General features: G+C 46.4%; 1 protein-coding gene across 4 annotated transcripts in view; it reads left to right on the top strand.

The window, feature by feature from the left end:
- Positions 1-13,062, top strand: part of ARHGAP26 (Rho GTPase activating protein 26) — a 473,410-nt gene that overhangs the window by 39,864 nt on the left and 420,484 nt on the right. The window contains exon 1 of one of the 4 annotated variants that reach the window (XM_027546100.1): positions 2,377-3,371. The exons of the other annotated variants lie outside the window; for them this stretch is intronic. Within the exon in view, the coding sequence (XP_027401901.1) occupies positions 3,218-3,371 (154 nt within the window). The 5' untranslated portion in view covers positions 2,377-3,217. Of the gene's footprint in view, positions 1-2,376; positions 3,372-13,062 lie in introns of those variants that run through there. 4 annotated transcript variants of the gene reach the window in all.

Genomic DNA, 13,062 nt, shown 5'->3' with positions numbered 1-13,062 from the left:
TTAACTTGCCACTGAATGAGAGACACAGAGTCAGGAGTCAAACCTAGCCTGTTCTCTTAAAAACCCAAGCTGCTCAGTTCAGCAGTTTCTACTCAAAATCTCATTTCCAGAGACTGGTCTTACTTTGATCCCCCTTCACTGTGGGGGTCTTGTATGTGAAAAGGTTGCTGAAAATGGCTGCTGTGGGCCGAGCTTAGCAAGTTCTCCCTGGGGCAGCCCACACAGCTCTGGTGTGTCTGATAACACTCTGTTTGCTGCCCCTTTGTCTATAGACAGCTCTATTGATTCAGCCTTGGGAAGTCTTTGCCCTGGCTGCCCTTCTCACCCCTTTTGTTGATGCATCCCCAGAACATTCAAGTTCACACCCAAGTTGCAGCCCTGGCTCCTGTGGCTGAGGACAGGATGTGAGCACCTGCCCTGGTGCTCATGGGCGTCTGCTGGGTCACATGCAAGTGGCTTCCCCCTTGCCTGACCTTGGGAACTAGGGGCTTCTTATCAACTGTCTTCATGCAGCTCTTTCAGGCCACAGTTTACATACTTTGCCAATTCCTAGTGAGGAAGAAGGTGGCTAGAAAATGAGAAATTGCAAAGTTCTATCCATTTCTCTTCTATTTTTAAGAGTGTCGTAATTTAGGAGAACACTAGACTGAATAACAGTTGAATCTCTTTTGCTTGTTCTACTTTAGCCCTATAGTTTGAGGTGGTGAAATCCCGTCCATCTAAGTGGTATCAGATTTTGCTTAGTGGTTCTTAAATTATTTCTTCCTTCCCTTTCTGCCCCCTCACAGCTTAACATTTGCCTTAGTTTTTATGCTCAATAGCCTGTGAGATATGACTGATCTTACTAACTTTTGGTAAAATGGACTGACCAAGGCATGCAGTGGTTCAGTTGTACAGGGTCTGGTGAGAATCGGACCTCAGAATTAGGTCTTTGATTGCCAGACCAGCTGCTTTCCTGTCACCACTTTGCAGGACAGGCGAGCCATTGACAGTGAGTTCCGAGGACCTAACAGAAACAGAGGCACTTAGCTGGTGGTTACAAGCTGCTTAGAGTATGGTCCATCAGTTTGGGACCAGGGGTGAGCTCCAAGATGAACCAGCCAGCTCCATGAAGAAAGGAAAGCTCTTCTGTCCCTGCGGAGGGTACCCTGGCCACTATTAACTTCTGGAGATTTCTGCCCGAGAAAAGAGTTGCCGAGCAGCTTTTCTTAGCATGAATGAGTTGGAACATATGTTTTATCCATATATGGCACATTGCTTATTAAGCTTGTGTCCTTGTACTTGTCTCATTCTCTGGCACTTTGCCCATCAGTTAGTTGCCCTATTATAAGATAAGTGCCTGTATGACCGGGTGTTCCACTTTTAAGTCAAGAACTTTGACTTTAATCAGAAATTTACAATTTGCTTTTCAGAGGACTTAGTTGAGTGTAATTACATGACATAGCAGTGTTAAATTTTGCAGTGTATCAATAGAAACATTAAAATGAAGTCCTGTAAAATATGCATGTTCAGTGTCCTTTTTGAATGGTCTTATTTGTGTGTTTCATCATCCTGTGTTAGACATTTTTGTAACTCAAGTAATCTATGTTCATCGTAAAATGATTAGAAAACTCAGATAAGCAGAGAAAGAGCAAAAGGAAAGGAGAAACATATATATACTCTAAATAAAAGTCCCTTGAGAGAAACCAGGATGTGAAGGACTTTGAACTTTTTAAAAGGAGGAGTCGAGTCCATTGGTGCAAGTCATCATTCTCAGAATCATTCTTCTCTTCCTTGGTCCAGGGAGCAAGACCTGGAGTTGGAGTGTCTGAGCATGCCCCGGAGAAAGTCAAGGTTGCTTTCGATTTGCTGCATTCTGCTATAATTCCAGATAGTTCAGGGATCAAAGTTCTGCTGTTAATTTACCACCTGCTCAGGGTGGCTGTAAAAAGGGAAAAGTATCCTTTTTGGGGTCTCCTATTTACACAGTTGCTAATTCTCAAGCAGAAAGGGGAGAAATAATCTTACATTCACACCTCTTCACTTCCTCTTCCCTTCACTGCCATGGCCATCCATCCATTCATATATTGATTGATATATAGATTGATTGATAGACTCATCTATTTATTTAATACCTGTTTACCATGTATCTCCTGAGCACCAGGCATTGATTGCACTCGGCTCTAGAGTCAGACAGGCCCCTGCGCTCGTGGAGCTTATGAACTTGTTGGAACACGTTGGCTTGGAGCAGGTTGTGGTACCATTGCTTCCATTTCAGCTTTCACTTGCATGAACTTGAAGGCGTTCTTCTCTCCCCAAGAACTGATTGGACTCCTAGGTCTGACCTGGAGCTCAACTTGTCCTCCCACCTACAGCTGGCCTGAAACTTGACCATCCCCAACAGGGAAGGTGAGGAGGAGAAGGCTGCATGTGGCTGGCAGAGTTCTGCTCAAAATGGGACTTTACTTTTGTCTGGGAGGAACAGGGGAGCAGATCACAGAGGGAGGGGTTCCTGGCTTTATCAAAGAGAGAAGGCCTCATTGTGTGTTGTTGTTGGAACAGATCCCAGAGACCTCAGTGCAATTCTTTGGACAGGGCTGAGCTCAGCTACCATGCCATAAAATAATAGCCAAAAGAATCGGTGTGGAATTCAGGAGAGTATCAAAGGGAGCTCTGTGCTGCAGCTCTCCCCAGGCAGAGGGCAGGGCTTCAGCTCCAGGTCAAGCCCTGTTGTGAACTTCATAATATCTTAATGAACATGCCTTTTGTGTTTGTGTCTGTGCTTTCTCTCTTGCTCTTTTTGTCTTTGTCTCTCTCAGTCTCTGTCTCATGTGTAGTCATTTATTAAATAGGGATTTTGATGGAAATGGAAAAATTTCATCTCTGTAGGTTCTCTTCCTTTTGAGCTGTGGCATGTCTGGGTGAATGCATGAGGTACAGGGATGGGAACATTTGACACAGAGAACTGAGAATGTTCCAGGAAACCACAGTTCCCAAACTTGAATCACTCATGTACTTCCATTAGGATTTTCTGTCATATCAACGCAACCTGTTCTACTGTTTACGTACTGTGTTTATGTAAATGGGAGTACTGTTCTTTTTGAAAGGTCACCCTTTGTTTTAAAAGGGTATTTTATAACTTGGCCGTAAATAAAGCACTAGTATACTTTGGTCAAAATAGAAAGTAACCTTAGCAATCAATCCATCAGCTCTAGTGAGTATTTTTGTGCCATGTGAGATGATTTTGTACCCTGTGAAGTTGTGTGCTCACCACGCTTTGGGAAGTTCTGTAGGAGATTGTACTGGCTGTATTCAACTTATTCCTGACGAGTCAGATGAACCAGTCTCCCTGCTTCCAGTTGCTTTCTCTCCAACTACCTGTCCACTCTCAGGTGAGTTCCTGGATACAACACCCGTTGCTGTGTGAGGCCTCAGGGAGTGTCACAGGTATGAGGGAAGGGCACATTCCTGACTGCCCCTTTTTCCTATCATCTATAGGCCCTGGCCCCTAGTTTCACTTTGCTCTGTACTCTGGATGCAGATAACACCTCCTTGCTGAGGAGCAGGAGGTGCAGACATTGAAAAGTGCAGTGGACCAAGCTGCTGTCACACCAGGCATTTCCCCCAGCTCTTTAACAAGCGTTCTCCATCCTGTGTGGCAGAGCAGAAGCCGAGCGTGGCATCTGGTGCCAACAGCACAGACTCAAATCCCAGGCCGCTCCTTCTGTAGCATTGACATGTAACCTCTGTTTTTGTTTATTCAGCTGGTAAACACGGCGTGCCTACTATATCCCAGCCACTGTTCTAGGCTCTAGGGATAACATAGTGAACAAACCAGGAAAAACACTAAGGCTTTCGCAGAGTTTATATTCTGGCCTTATTTTCATGTATTGAATTGAAGTTAATAATAGTTCTCCATGCTGTGGTTGTTTGAGGTTTTAGTGAGCCAGTGTGAGTGTGCTTGCACAGTGCCTGGCTCACTGGCTGCCTTGTAAATAGCAGTTGTTTCATTATGATAATTAGGTGCCCAGCAGTATTCTTGCCTGGAGAATCCCAGGGATGGGGGATCCATGTGGGCTGCCGTCTATGGGGTCGCACAGAGTTGGACATGACTGAACTGACTTAGCAGCAGCAGTATACCAGGCTTTGAGCCTGTTGAGCTCAAAGCCTGCCTCAGCTTCAGCAGCACCCAACTGAAATACTCTCTCCTTATTTCTTGACCTTTAAGTAATTCTCGAAGCCCCAGAGCCTCTGAGAAAATTGCCTGGTTTGGAGCCTCCTCACCTAATCGTAGGACTTCATGTATCCTGGTCACCCCCTGAAATAAGCTTAGTCATCGCCTCACTGCCGTGAGGAGCTGGCGTTCTCATGCCCTGGATGGCGTTTCTGGGGTGGGCTCTTTTGCCCTTTGTTAACTGAGAAGGGACCCTTCTCTGCTGCTTTTCCCCCCAGAGCTGCCTCCTCTCTTCCTGTAGTAGGAGGGTTATTGAGGCAGAAATCCTCACCCTGCAGTGTGCTGTAAGCAACCGTTTAATGCAGTCCTTTGTTACTGCACACGGGAGAAAGCTTCCGTAGCATGGTTGGGCTCAAACAGAGGTATCAGAGGTAGGCCTTGGCACGTGTCCGTGAAGGGATTTGACTACCTTTGAATTTCATTCATTTCCAGAATACTGTTTATCACCTTTGTAATTAAGCACACAAGTATAGTTTTGTCCTGGGTTCCCAGTCGCAATGGCAAAATTTCCACTGACTCGAGCACTCAGTGGTCTGATTGTGATCTGTGTGCCCACAGGGACTGCTTCAGAGGAGAAGCCAGTCTGCCTGTGCCCTGTCAAGAGTGGGTGATGGGCAGTGACTTGGAGTCTGGAGCAACATGAATAGTGTGCATATTAGTTGTCAGGGGCTGCCATTACCCAGTATCACAGACTGAGTGGTTTAACCACAGAAATTAATTTTCTCACAGCTGTCTGAGATCCAGGTTGGCAGGGTCAGTTTCTTCTGAGGCCTCTTTTCTTGACTTGTAGATGGCCGTCTTCTCTCTGTGTCTTGACATGGTCTCCCCTCAGTAATTGTCTGAATTCTGGTGTCTTCTCTTTTCTTGGCTGCACTGTGCATCATGTGGGAGTTTAGTTCCCCTGCCAGGGATCGAACCTGTGCCCCCTGCCTTGGAAGCCCAGAGTCTTAACCACTGGACCACCAGGGAAGTCCTCTAATATCTTTCTATAAGGACCCAGTCATATTGGATGAGGGCCACCCGTACGATCTCATTTTTATATTAATCACCTCTTTATAGGCCGTATCTCGAGATATAGTCTCATTCTGAGGTACTAGGAGTTAGGACTTAAACACAGGAATTTTGAGAGGAGACATGGTTTAGTCTGTAACACTGTGGTTCAGGAGTGCAGTTCTAAAAACATCCCTATTTCCTATGCCTTGAGTTGTTCAGATGAGTGTTTGAGGGTGTTAGGGAGGCTCAGCAGGCCAGCCAGCTTTAGAATTGGGCGTTGGCTTTGTGGTGGCTGCCGTTACTGATTTAATGAGATCTTGCTGGTGACTTAGGTCAGCACCCTCCTCAGAGGTCAGCCAGGCCTCAAGTAGGTGGCTAGTTTTATCCATAACAGGTAGGTAAACTTTGAGAGAGAAGAGTAGAAATAGTTTGGGAACGGATTTGTTGACAGAGGAAGCATGATATTGTCCTTCATAGATAAGACTCAGAACTTTGTCAAGAGTTGGGAAAACTGTGGCAGGAGCTTTCCAGTAATCTGAAACCCCCCTCTCCTTCCTGTTAGATGCTCTGTAAACAGCGACTGCCTACAAGAGGGTTTGGAGGCTGTTGACTTTGGCTGCAGTGTGGCCTGAGAAGATTCATCGGTTTCCAATTCCTGTTCTCTCAGGATATTAAGTATTGCAATGAACTGGAAAACTTTTCTTTATTAAAATTGGAGGAAGAGTTGGGGTGTTTTGAGGGAGACCTACAACAGGAAGGGAACTGACACTAGAAGTTTCATTGCATTCCTTCAGAAATTATTTCATCTTGTTTCCATTGTCTGTGTTTAGCAGCTTACATGTGTGTGTGTAGGGAGGGGGGTTTAAAAATAAACACAACTGCAGAAGTTCTGACAGTATAGCTGGCCTGAGAGGCAGTGTAGCGAGGTGGCTAAGGGTAAAGCTCTGGTGTCCCGTCAATCCTGGCTCTGCTGTTTGTCACCTGAGTGACCATAAGCCAGTTACTAATCTGAACCTCAGTTTCCCTCTCTGTAAGATGGGAGTGGTACTAGTACCTGCTTCATGGGATGTTGTGAAGGTCAAATGAGAGACTGCATGTTAGCCAGTAGTTAGCTTAGTGATTGACAAGCTATTTATTTCCCCAGTCCAGATCAGATCAGATCAGATCAGTCACTCAGTTGTGTCCGACTCTTTGCGACCCCATGAATTGCAGCACACCAGGCCTCCCTGTCCATCACCAACTGCCGGAGTTCACTGAGACTCACGTCCATTGAGTCAGTGATGCCGTCCAGCCATCTCATCCTCTGTTGTCCCCTTCTCCTCTTGCCCCTAATCCCTCCCAGCATCAGAGTCTTTTCCAATGAGTCAACTCTTTGCATGAGGTGGCCAAAGTACTGGAGTTTCAGCTTTAGCATCATTCCTTCCAAAGAAATCCCAGGGCTGATCTCCTTCAGAATGGACTGGTTGGATGTCCTTGCAGTCCAAGGGACTCTCAAGAGTCTTCTCCAACACCACAGTTCAAAAGCGTCAATTCTTCAGTGCTCAGCCTTCTTCACAGTCCAACTCTCACATCCATACATGACCACAGGAAAAACCATAGCCTTGACTAGATGAACCTTTGTTGGCAAAGTAATGTCTCTGCTTTTGAATATGCTATCTAGGTTGGTCATAACTTTCCTTCCAAGGAGTAAGCGTCTTTTAATTTCATGGCTGCAGTCACCATCTGCAGTGATTTTGGAGCCCAGAAAAATGAAGTCTGACATTGTTTCCACTGTTTCCCCATTTATTTCCCGTGAAGTGATGGGACCGGATGCCATGATCTTTGTTTTCTGAATGTTGAGCTTTAAGCCAACTTCTTCACTCTCCACTTTCATCAAGAGGCTTTTTAGTTCCTCTTCACTTTCTGCCATAAGGGTGGTGTCATCTGCATATCTGAGGTTATTGATATTTCTCCCGGCAATCTTGATTCCAGCTTGTGTTTCTTCCAGTCCAGTGTTTCTTCCAGTCCAGTGTTTCTCATGGCTAGCTATTAATTATGCAAAAAAGGGCATTATATAACTTAGAGTCATATATGATTTTTTATCAGGTTCCAGCCTTGCTTACGGAGAAGGCAATGGCACCCCACTCCAGCACTCTTGCCTGGAAAATCCCATGGATGGAGGAGCCTGGTAGGCTGCAGTCCATGGGGTCGCTAAGAGTTGGACACGACTGAGCGACTTCACTTTCACTTTTCACTTTCATGCATTGGAGAAGGAAATGGCAACCCACTCCAGTGTTCTTGCCTGGAGAATCCCAGGGACGGGGAGCCTGGTGGACTGCTGTCTATGGGGTCACACAGAGTCGAACACGACTGAAGCGACTTAGCAGCAGCAGCAGCAGCAGCCTTGTGTGCATTTCCATTTCCAGCTAAGAGAACTTACTTTAATCTTTTTCTGAGAACAGCATTCATGCTTAAGGAGGAAATTTCTTTCCAATAGGAAAAAAATATATGCATATATTTTAAAATCATAGAGCTAAGGTGTATTGGTCTTATTGACTTAAAAATCGTATGCTAATTAGGTGAAGGTCATATGTGCATATTCACTCCACAGATTTGCTGAGATTCCCCAGTCACAGTGCATCCTTCCCCTTCTTCCTTCACATTCTCTGATTGAGGTGCTCTTGCCCACCACAGGGCCTTTGCGTATGCCCTTGCCTAACCATGGAGCACTTTTGCTGCCTCCCCTTCTCACCACTCATCCTTCAGACTCGTCCCAGCCTCACTTCTCTCGCTGGCCTTCCTGGCTCCTCTGTGCATCTGTATGACCCTGGTTCTTGCCTTCTATAGCACAGAGCCATATTTGATTGCACACTCAATTAGGTAAGGACTGGTTAAAATTTGTCTTGTCACTAACTAGGAATCCATGAGGGTAGGAACCTTGTCTTTTTTGGCTTACCACTGTATACTGAGCACCCTGTAGCACCTTGGGACATAGAAATACTGGGTAAATAGGTATAGAATGAATGAATGGATATTGTTTTGGTGAGAAGAGCTGTGTTAGATACAGTGGAGAGCTGCAGAGATAATCCTATTCAGTCCCTACTCTTAAAACAGTCTCTCAGGAGAACTCAGTGGTGCCATCAGAGGAGTACACCAGTGATGCTTGAGTTCACAGGAGGGCAGAGTCATTCTCCACAGGAGAAGAAGTGTACACATTTTCTAGAAGAAGAAGCCTGCCCTAGGCCTAGGAGAAAGAGGAGTTGAGCATGAAGAAATGGGAGAAAAAGGCACACTGGATGGAGGGACCTGTGTGCCAGGCTTGGAAGGCACAGCCTGGCTTCAGAGACTGGAGTCACATGGTTTGGCTGGAGCCTCGAAGGCTGGCGGGGAAGCAGTGGGCAGTATGTTGGAAGGTATGTGAGAGCCAGGTTGTGGCAGGCTCCAGGGCCAGGCAAGGCACTTGGATTGGCATGGAAGAAAAGAGGAGGTGTCCTAGAAGTTATTGACGATGTGGGCACTGTGTCTCAAAAGGATAGTGTCTATGATCTTGTGCCAGGAGGCAAGCCCATGATAGGGAGGACGAATAGGAGACGCTGGCAGAGTGGGAGGAAGAAGGCTTAAGGGGGGTTTGGACAGTGAGGTGAGAGACAACATTGACTGGGTGAATCACTGATTAGTGGCCAGAGACCTAGGTGACTATGGGAGGTTGTAATGATTCTTTAAATGCAGGAATGTGAAGAGCTCCCAGCATGGTGCTCAGCAAGTGCTGGAATTTCAGTAAATACTAATTCTCTTCCCTGTGCGAGAAATAAGAGCTCAGGCAGAGAAACAGGTGAAAGGGGAGCGAGCAAGATGGAGGTGCCAGCCCAAAGCTCAGGTGATGAATCTGGGCAGGTGGCTGGAAAAGCAGGAGTGGAGCTGGCCAGGGAGAGAAGCATATGCCACTGTCGTAGAGTTATTGCTGCAGTCAACCAAGGGAGAAGGGGTGTCTTAGTGAGTTCTGGCTGTTGTGACGACAAAGATTGATTTCTCACAGTTCTGGAGGCAAGAAGTCCAAGATGAGAGTGCTGGCACGGTCTGTTTCTCGGAAGGGCCCTCTTCTGGGTTGTAGACTATCGACTTCCCTTTGTGTCATTCCCTGGCAGGGAGCAGAGGTAGGGAACAAGCTCTCTTATGTTTAAGGGCACTAATCCCATCATGAGTGTTCCACCCTCATAACCTCCTTGTTACCTAATTACCTTCTGAAGGCCTCACTTCCTAAAACCATCACGTTGGGGAGTAGGGTTCCCATGTGTGAATTTTGGCAAGGACACAAACATTCAGTCTATAGCAAGGGTTTGGGCAGCACTTTGGGTACCATCTCCCTCTGAGGATAAGAGAAGGGAGCCAGGAAGACTCAGAGATACAATAGGTGAAAACCTGAGGGAATGGTGCTTTGAAAGCCTTGGTTTATAAGATGGGTTTTCCTGCTGTCGACATGACGAAGGCTAAGAGGACTTTAGGTGGTGTGTGGGTGGCACATGGACTACACAGTCCATGAAATGGGTTGGACACTATTTCAGCCAGCATCTTTGTCACTTTGGTTCCCTGACCATAGGTTGCAACCCCAAATCCTGGCAGCCATCTGGTAAGTGCCTACTTCTCACGAGGTGGTGAGGACAGCTTGGCATGACTTCAGCCGTTGGCTCGGTGCCTTGCCCAGAACTGGCATTTCATCCAGTCTTGCCGAATTGCACTGTTCACTCCTCTGGCAGGGGTGGTGAGAAGTGAATGTGTCAGTGCTGTTTTCATAGGAAAACTCGGTGCACAAACATTGAAAAGTTCAGGTGCCTTATTTAAGATTCCCGACCAGATTTGGGGTCTTCTTGGAGTTTGGAGAACCAGTGCTTTAGTTGTAATTGATTTGTGGACTGTGGCAGGTTAGTTGTCTGCTCTGGGCTTCAGGTTTTAGAAACGAGAGATGAATAGCAGGGGTATCTACCGAGCAGGCTCTGGGCGCGTGATTAAGCTTCTGTTTTCTCTCTTTGACCATGTCATCCAGTCCCAAACCTGGAAATGTGATGTCTGTCCTGGTATTTATTAGGAGTTCTGACAGCATGGCTCGTGGGCAGGTTTGCTTAGACCTGTCTGACCTGGGAGTATGTCTTCCCTTTCACTCCATGTGGGACCGCAGAGGAGACACCAGATGCCAGTTGCCGCTGCTGTTGTTTTATCATTCTACTTTAACCCTGTGTCTGTGATCTGGGTCCAAGCCAGGCTCCAGTGGGTCTTATTTGGGTCAGCCAAATCACGTCCCATTCAGGTGGCACCCCTCTCGTGTCTTCTTTTGCACACCCTTATTTTCTTGGTGCTGTGCCAATAGGTGTACTGTTGCTGGCTGGGGTCAGGGACTGGCACAGGAGAGCTCCTGGAGAGAAGGTCCTCTGGCGGCTGCACCTTCTGCTGTCACTCAGGTACTAGCTCTGCCTGGGGTCCCTGTGTTGTCCTTTAGTATCGTTTCATAAATCAATGTAGCGTGATGGGTGAGAGCTCAGACTCTGGAGTTTGGATCCTCTCTTAGCTTTATCACCTTTGTGAAAGTCAGTCATGTCTGACTCTTTGCGACCCCATGGACTACACAGTCCATAGGATTCTCCAGGCCAGAATACTGGAGTGGGTACCCTTTCCCTTCTCCAGGGGATCTTCCCAACCCAGGGATAGAACCCAGGTCTCCCACATTGCAGGTGGATTCTTTACCAGCTGAGCCACAAGGGAAGCCCATCTTGGCAAACACTCAACTTTTCTGAGTCTCAGTTTCCTTATGTATAAAATTTGGAACATAACATCACCACCTTCTTTAGGCTCTCAGGAAGAATAAATGAGATCATAATTGTAAAGAGTCTAGCTCATATGCCAACTCTCAGTAAATGTCAGCTGTATTTGTCATCTTTCTTATTCTCTGTCCACCATCAGTGGGGGGAAGAGCTCTGTGTACCCTTGTGTGAGCTCCTTTTTGTGAACCTTTCACCTGGAGTGATGCGGAGGGGACCCCCATGAGAATCCCACTTCTGTGTCCCTATGATAGGGTTCCGCTTTACCCTTTCTCTGGGTGTGTCTGGAAGGGTGCCCACCCTGGCTCTGGCTCCTGGCGCCTGGCCTTTCTTCCCCTCCACCTGGTCATCTGAGCCAGGGCTGTGCAGCACACGGAGTCTTAATTTAGTGCTTATTGGGTTGCGAGGAGCAGCTGCCTGTTCAATCCAACTGAAGCCAAGGGGAGAAATTTACTGCTGGGATGCCGGGATGTCCCATGGACCCTGAGGGCAGGAAGTACAGCTGGCTGGGAACCAGGAATGGGGAAGTCTGGAGCCAAGTGGTGTGAACTTTCCCTCTGGGGCTGCTGATGTGTCTTCTCACTTGTCCAGAGACCAGCTTTCTCTATTCAGTGTGCACACAAGGGAGAAGGAGGCTATCCCAGCCCAGTTCTCAAACGCTCCTCAGTTTGAATGTCAGCATCAAGAACAGGCTCCTCTGTGCCCCAATTGCAAATGCTCAGAAGAGAAACAAATTGGCCCAGCTAGCTCATATGCCCACCTTTGTCCCTGTACTGAGGAGGCAGGGCTAGGGCTGGAGTGGGCATGTGTCACCTCATTGATGGGGGCAGGCAGGTCACAGAAAGGGCATATAGACAAGCCAGTCACCTCCGAATGTGTCATATCTGCAGTCCTCCTCTTGGGAAGGGAAGCCCTCTCTCTTCCTTGGCTGGCTCTGCCAGGCATATGCAGACTGAGGTTTTGAGGTTATCTGGGATTTGCCAGAATAGACAGCCCCTCACGTCAAAGAGCATGAGTGCCTCATAAAATCCCCAGTGGGTTCGGATTTCTGAACAACACTAAGTGTTTCATGAAGAGGGGTAATACTTACGTCTCTTAGGTGACACAGGAGATGGCTTTAGGAAATGCAGTAACAAACTTTTTTTGTATTGATAATCATATATTTTATTAGGAAAACTTATAGGTAAAGATCAAACCAATAGATTCAAAGGTATTACACATAATATGTAGATAAAAATAAGTTTGTTTAGAAAGTTTAAATAGTATGGATTTGGAAAAAGAAAGTGTGGAGGTCGTATATGAATGACTCAGGTTGGGAAGCAGTGACTGTTGGTGTACAGAGTTTTTACCCTTGAATCCAAGGGAAGACTTCAGGAGGTCTGTAAATCCCTTGAAGCTGTAGGCAAAATTTTGAATGCATTTACTTGTTTGTCTTTTTCCCTGGGGCGTTAAGTCTTAGCTCTGTTTAAAATTTAGTATGTGCTGGAACTTTCTGGAGGTGATTTATTAAAACTTGTGGTTTCCTTCCGTAGAAATTTTGATGTAGTGGGTTTTAATGGAACCCTGGAATGTGTATTTTCATAAGCATTTAGGTGACTAAAGCGGGTGATTCTTGACCTTGCTTTGAGGAACACTGGAACTTAAAGAGCTCCAGGAGGCTCAAAACTTGAGTATCCAACTTTTATTCACCCCAATGTCCTTAGGATTGTTGCTCAAACTGGTATAACTTTCTTGTTAAGAATTTTTGAGGTCTGTGGACAAAGAGTGCTGAATAAATTCACATCACAAATTATTAAGGGTTTGTTAGCATTGTGGCTCTTTTCTCTCTGAACAGCCATTTCATATTTGGGTTCGGCCTTGTTAGTTCAAGATGCTAATAAAAACTAAGGCTCATATTGAGCGATGCCAGCCTGGAGCTGGAGGCTTTGGATATGATCTTGAACCTAGTAGTAGAGAAACATGTGCCTGGCCACAGTGGTTGTTAAAGGACCGTCACAGTGTATTTTACTACAATAAAAACAGAAGCAGAAAAGACAACCACAGGGTTTGTGAGTGGCAGCAGTAGCC

The sequence above is a fragment of the Bos indicus x Bos taurus genome, chromosome 7 (assembly GCF_003369695.1).
Source record: "Bos indicus x Bos taurus breed Angus x Brahman F1 hybrid chromosome 7, Bos_hybrid_MaternalHap_v2.0, whole genome shotgun sequence".
NCBI lineage: Eukaryota > Metazoa > Chordata > Mammalia > Artiodactyla > Bovidae > Bos > Bos indicus x Bos taurus.
The sequence above is the reverse complement of the archived record's forward strand: the minus strand, read 5'-3'. Positions and strand labels throughout refer to the sequence as shown.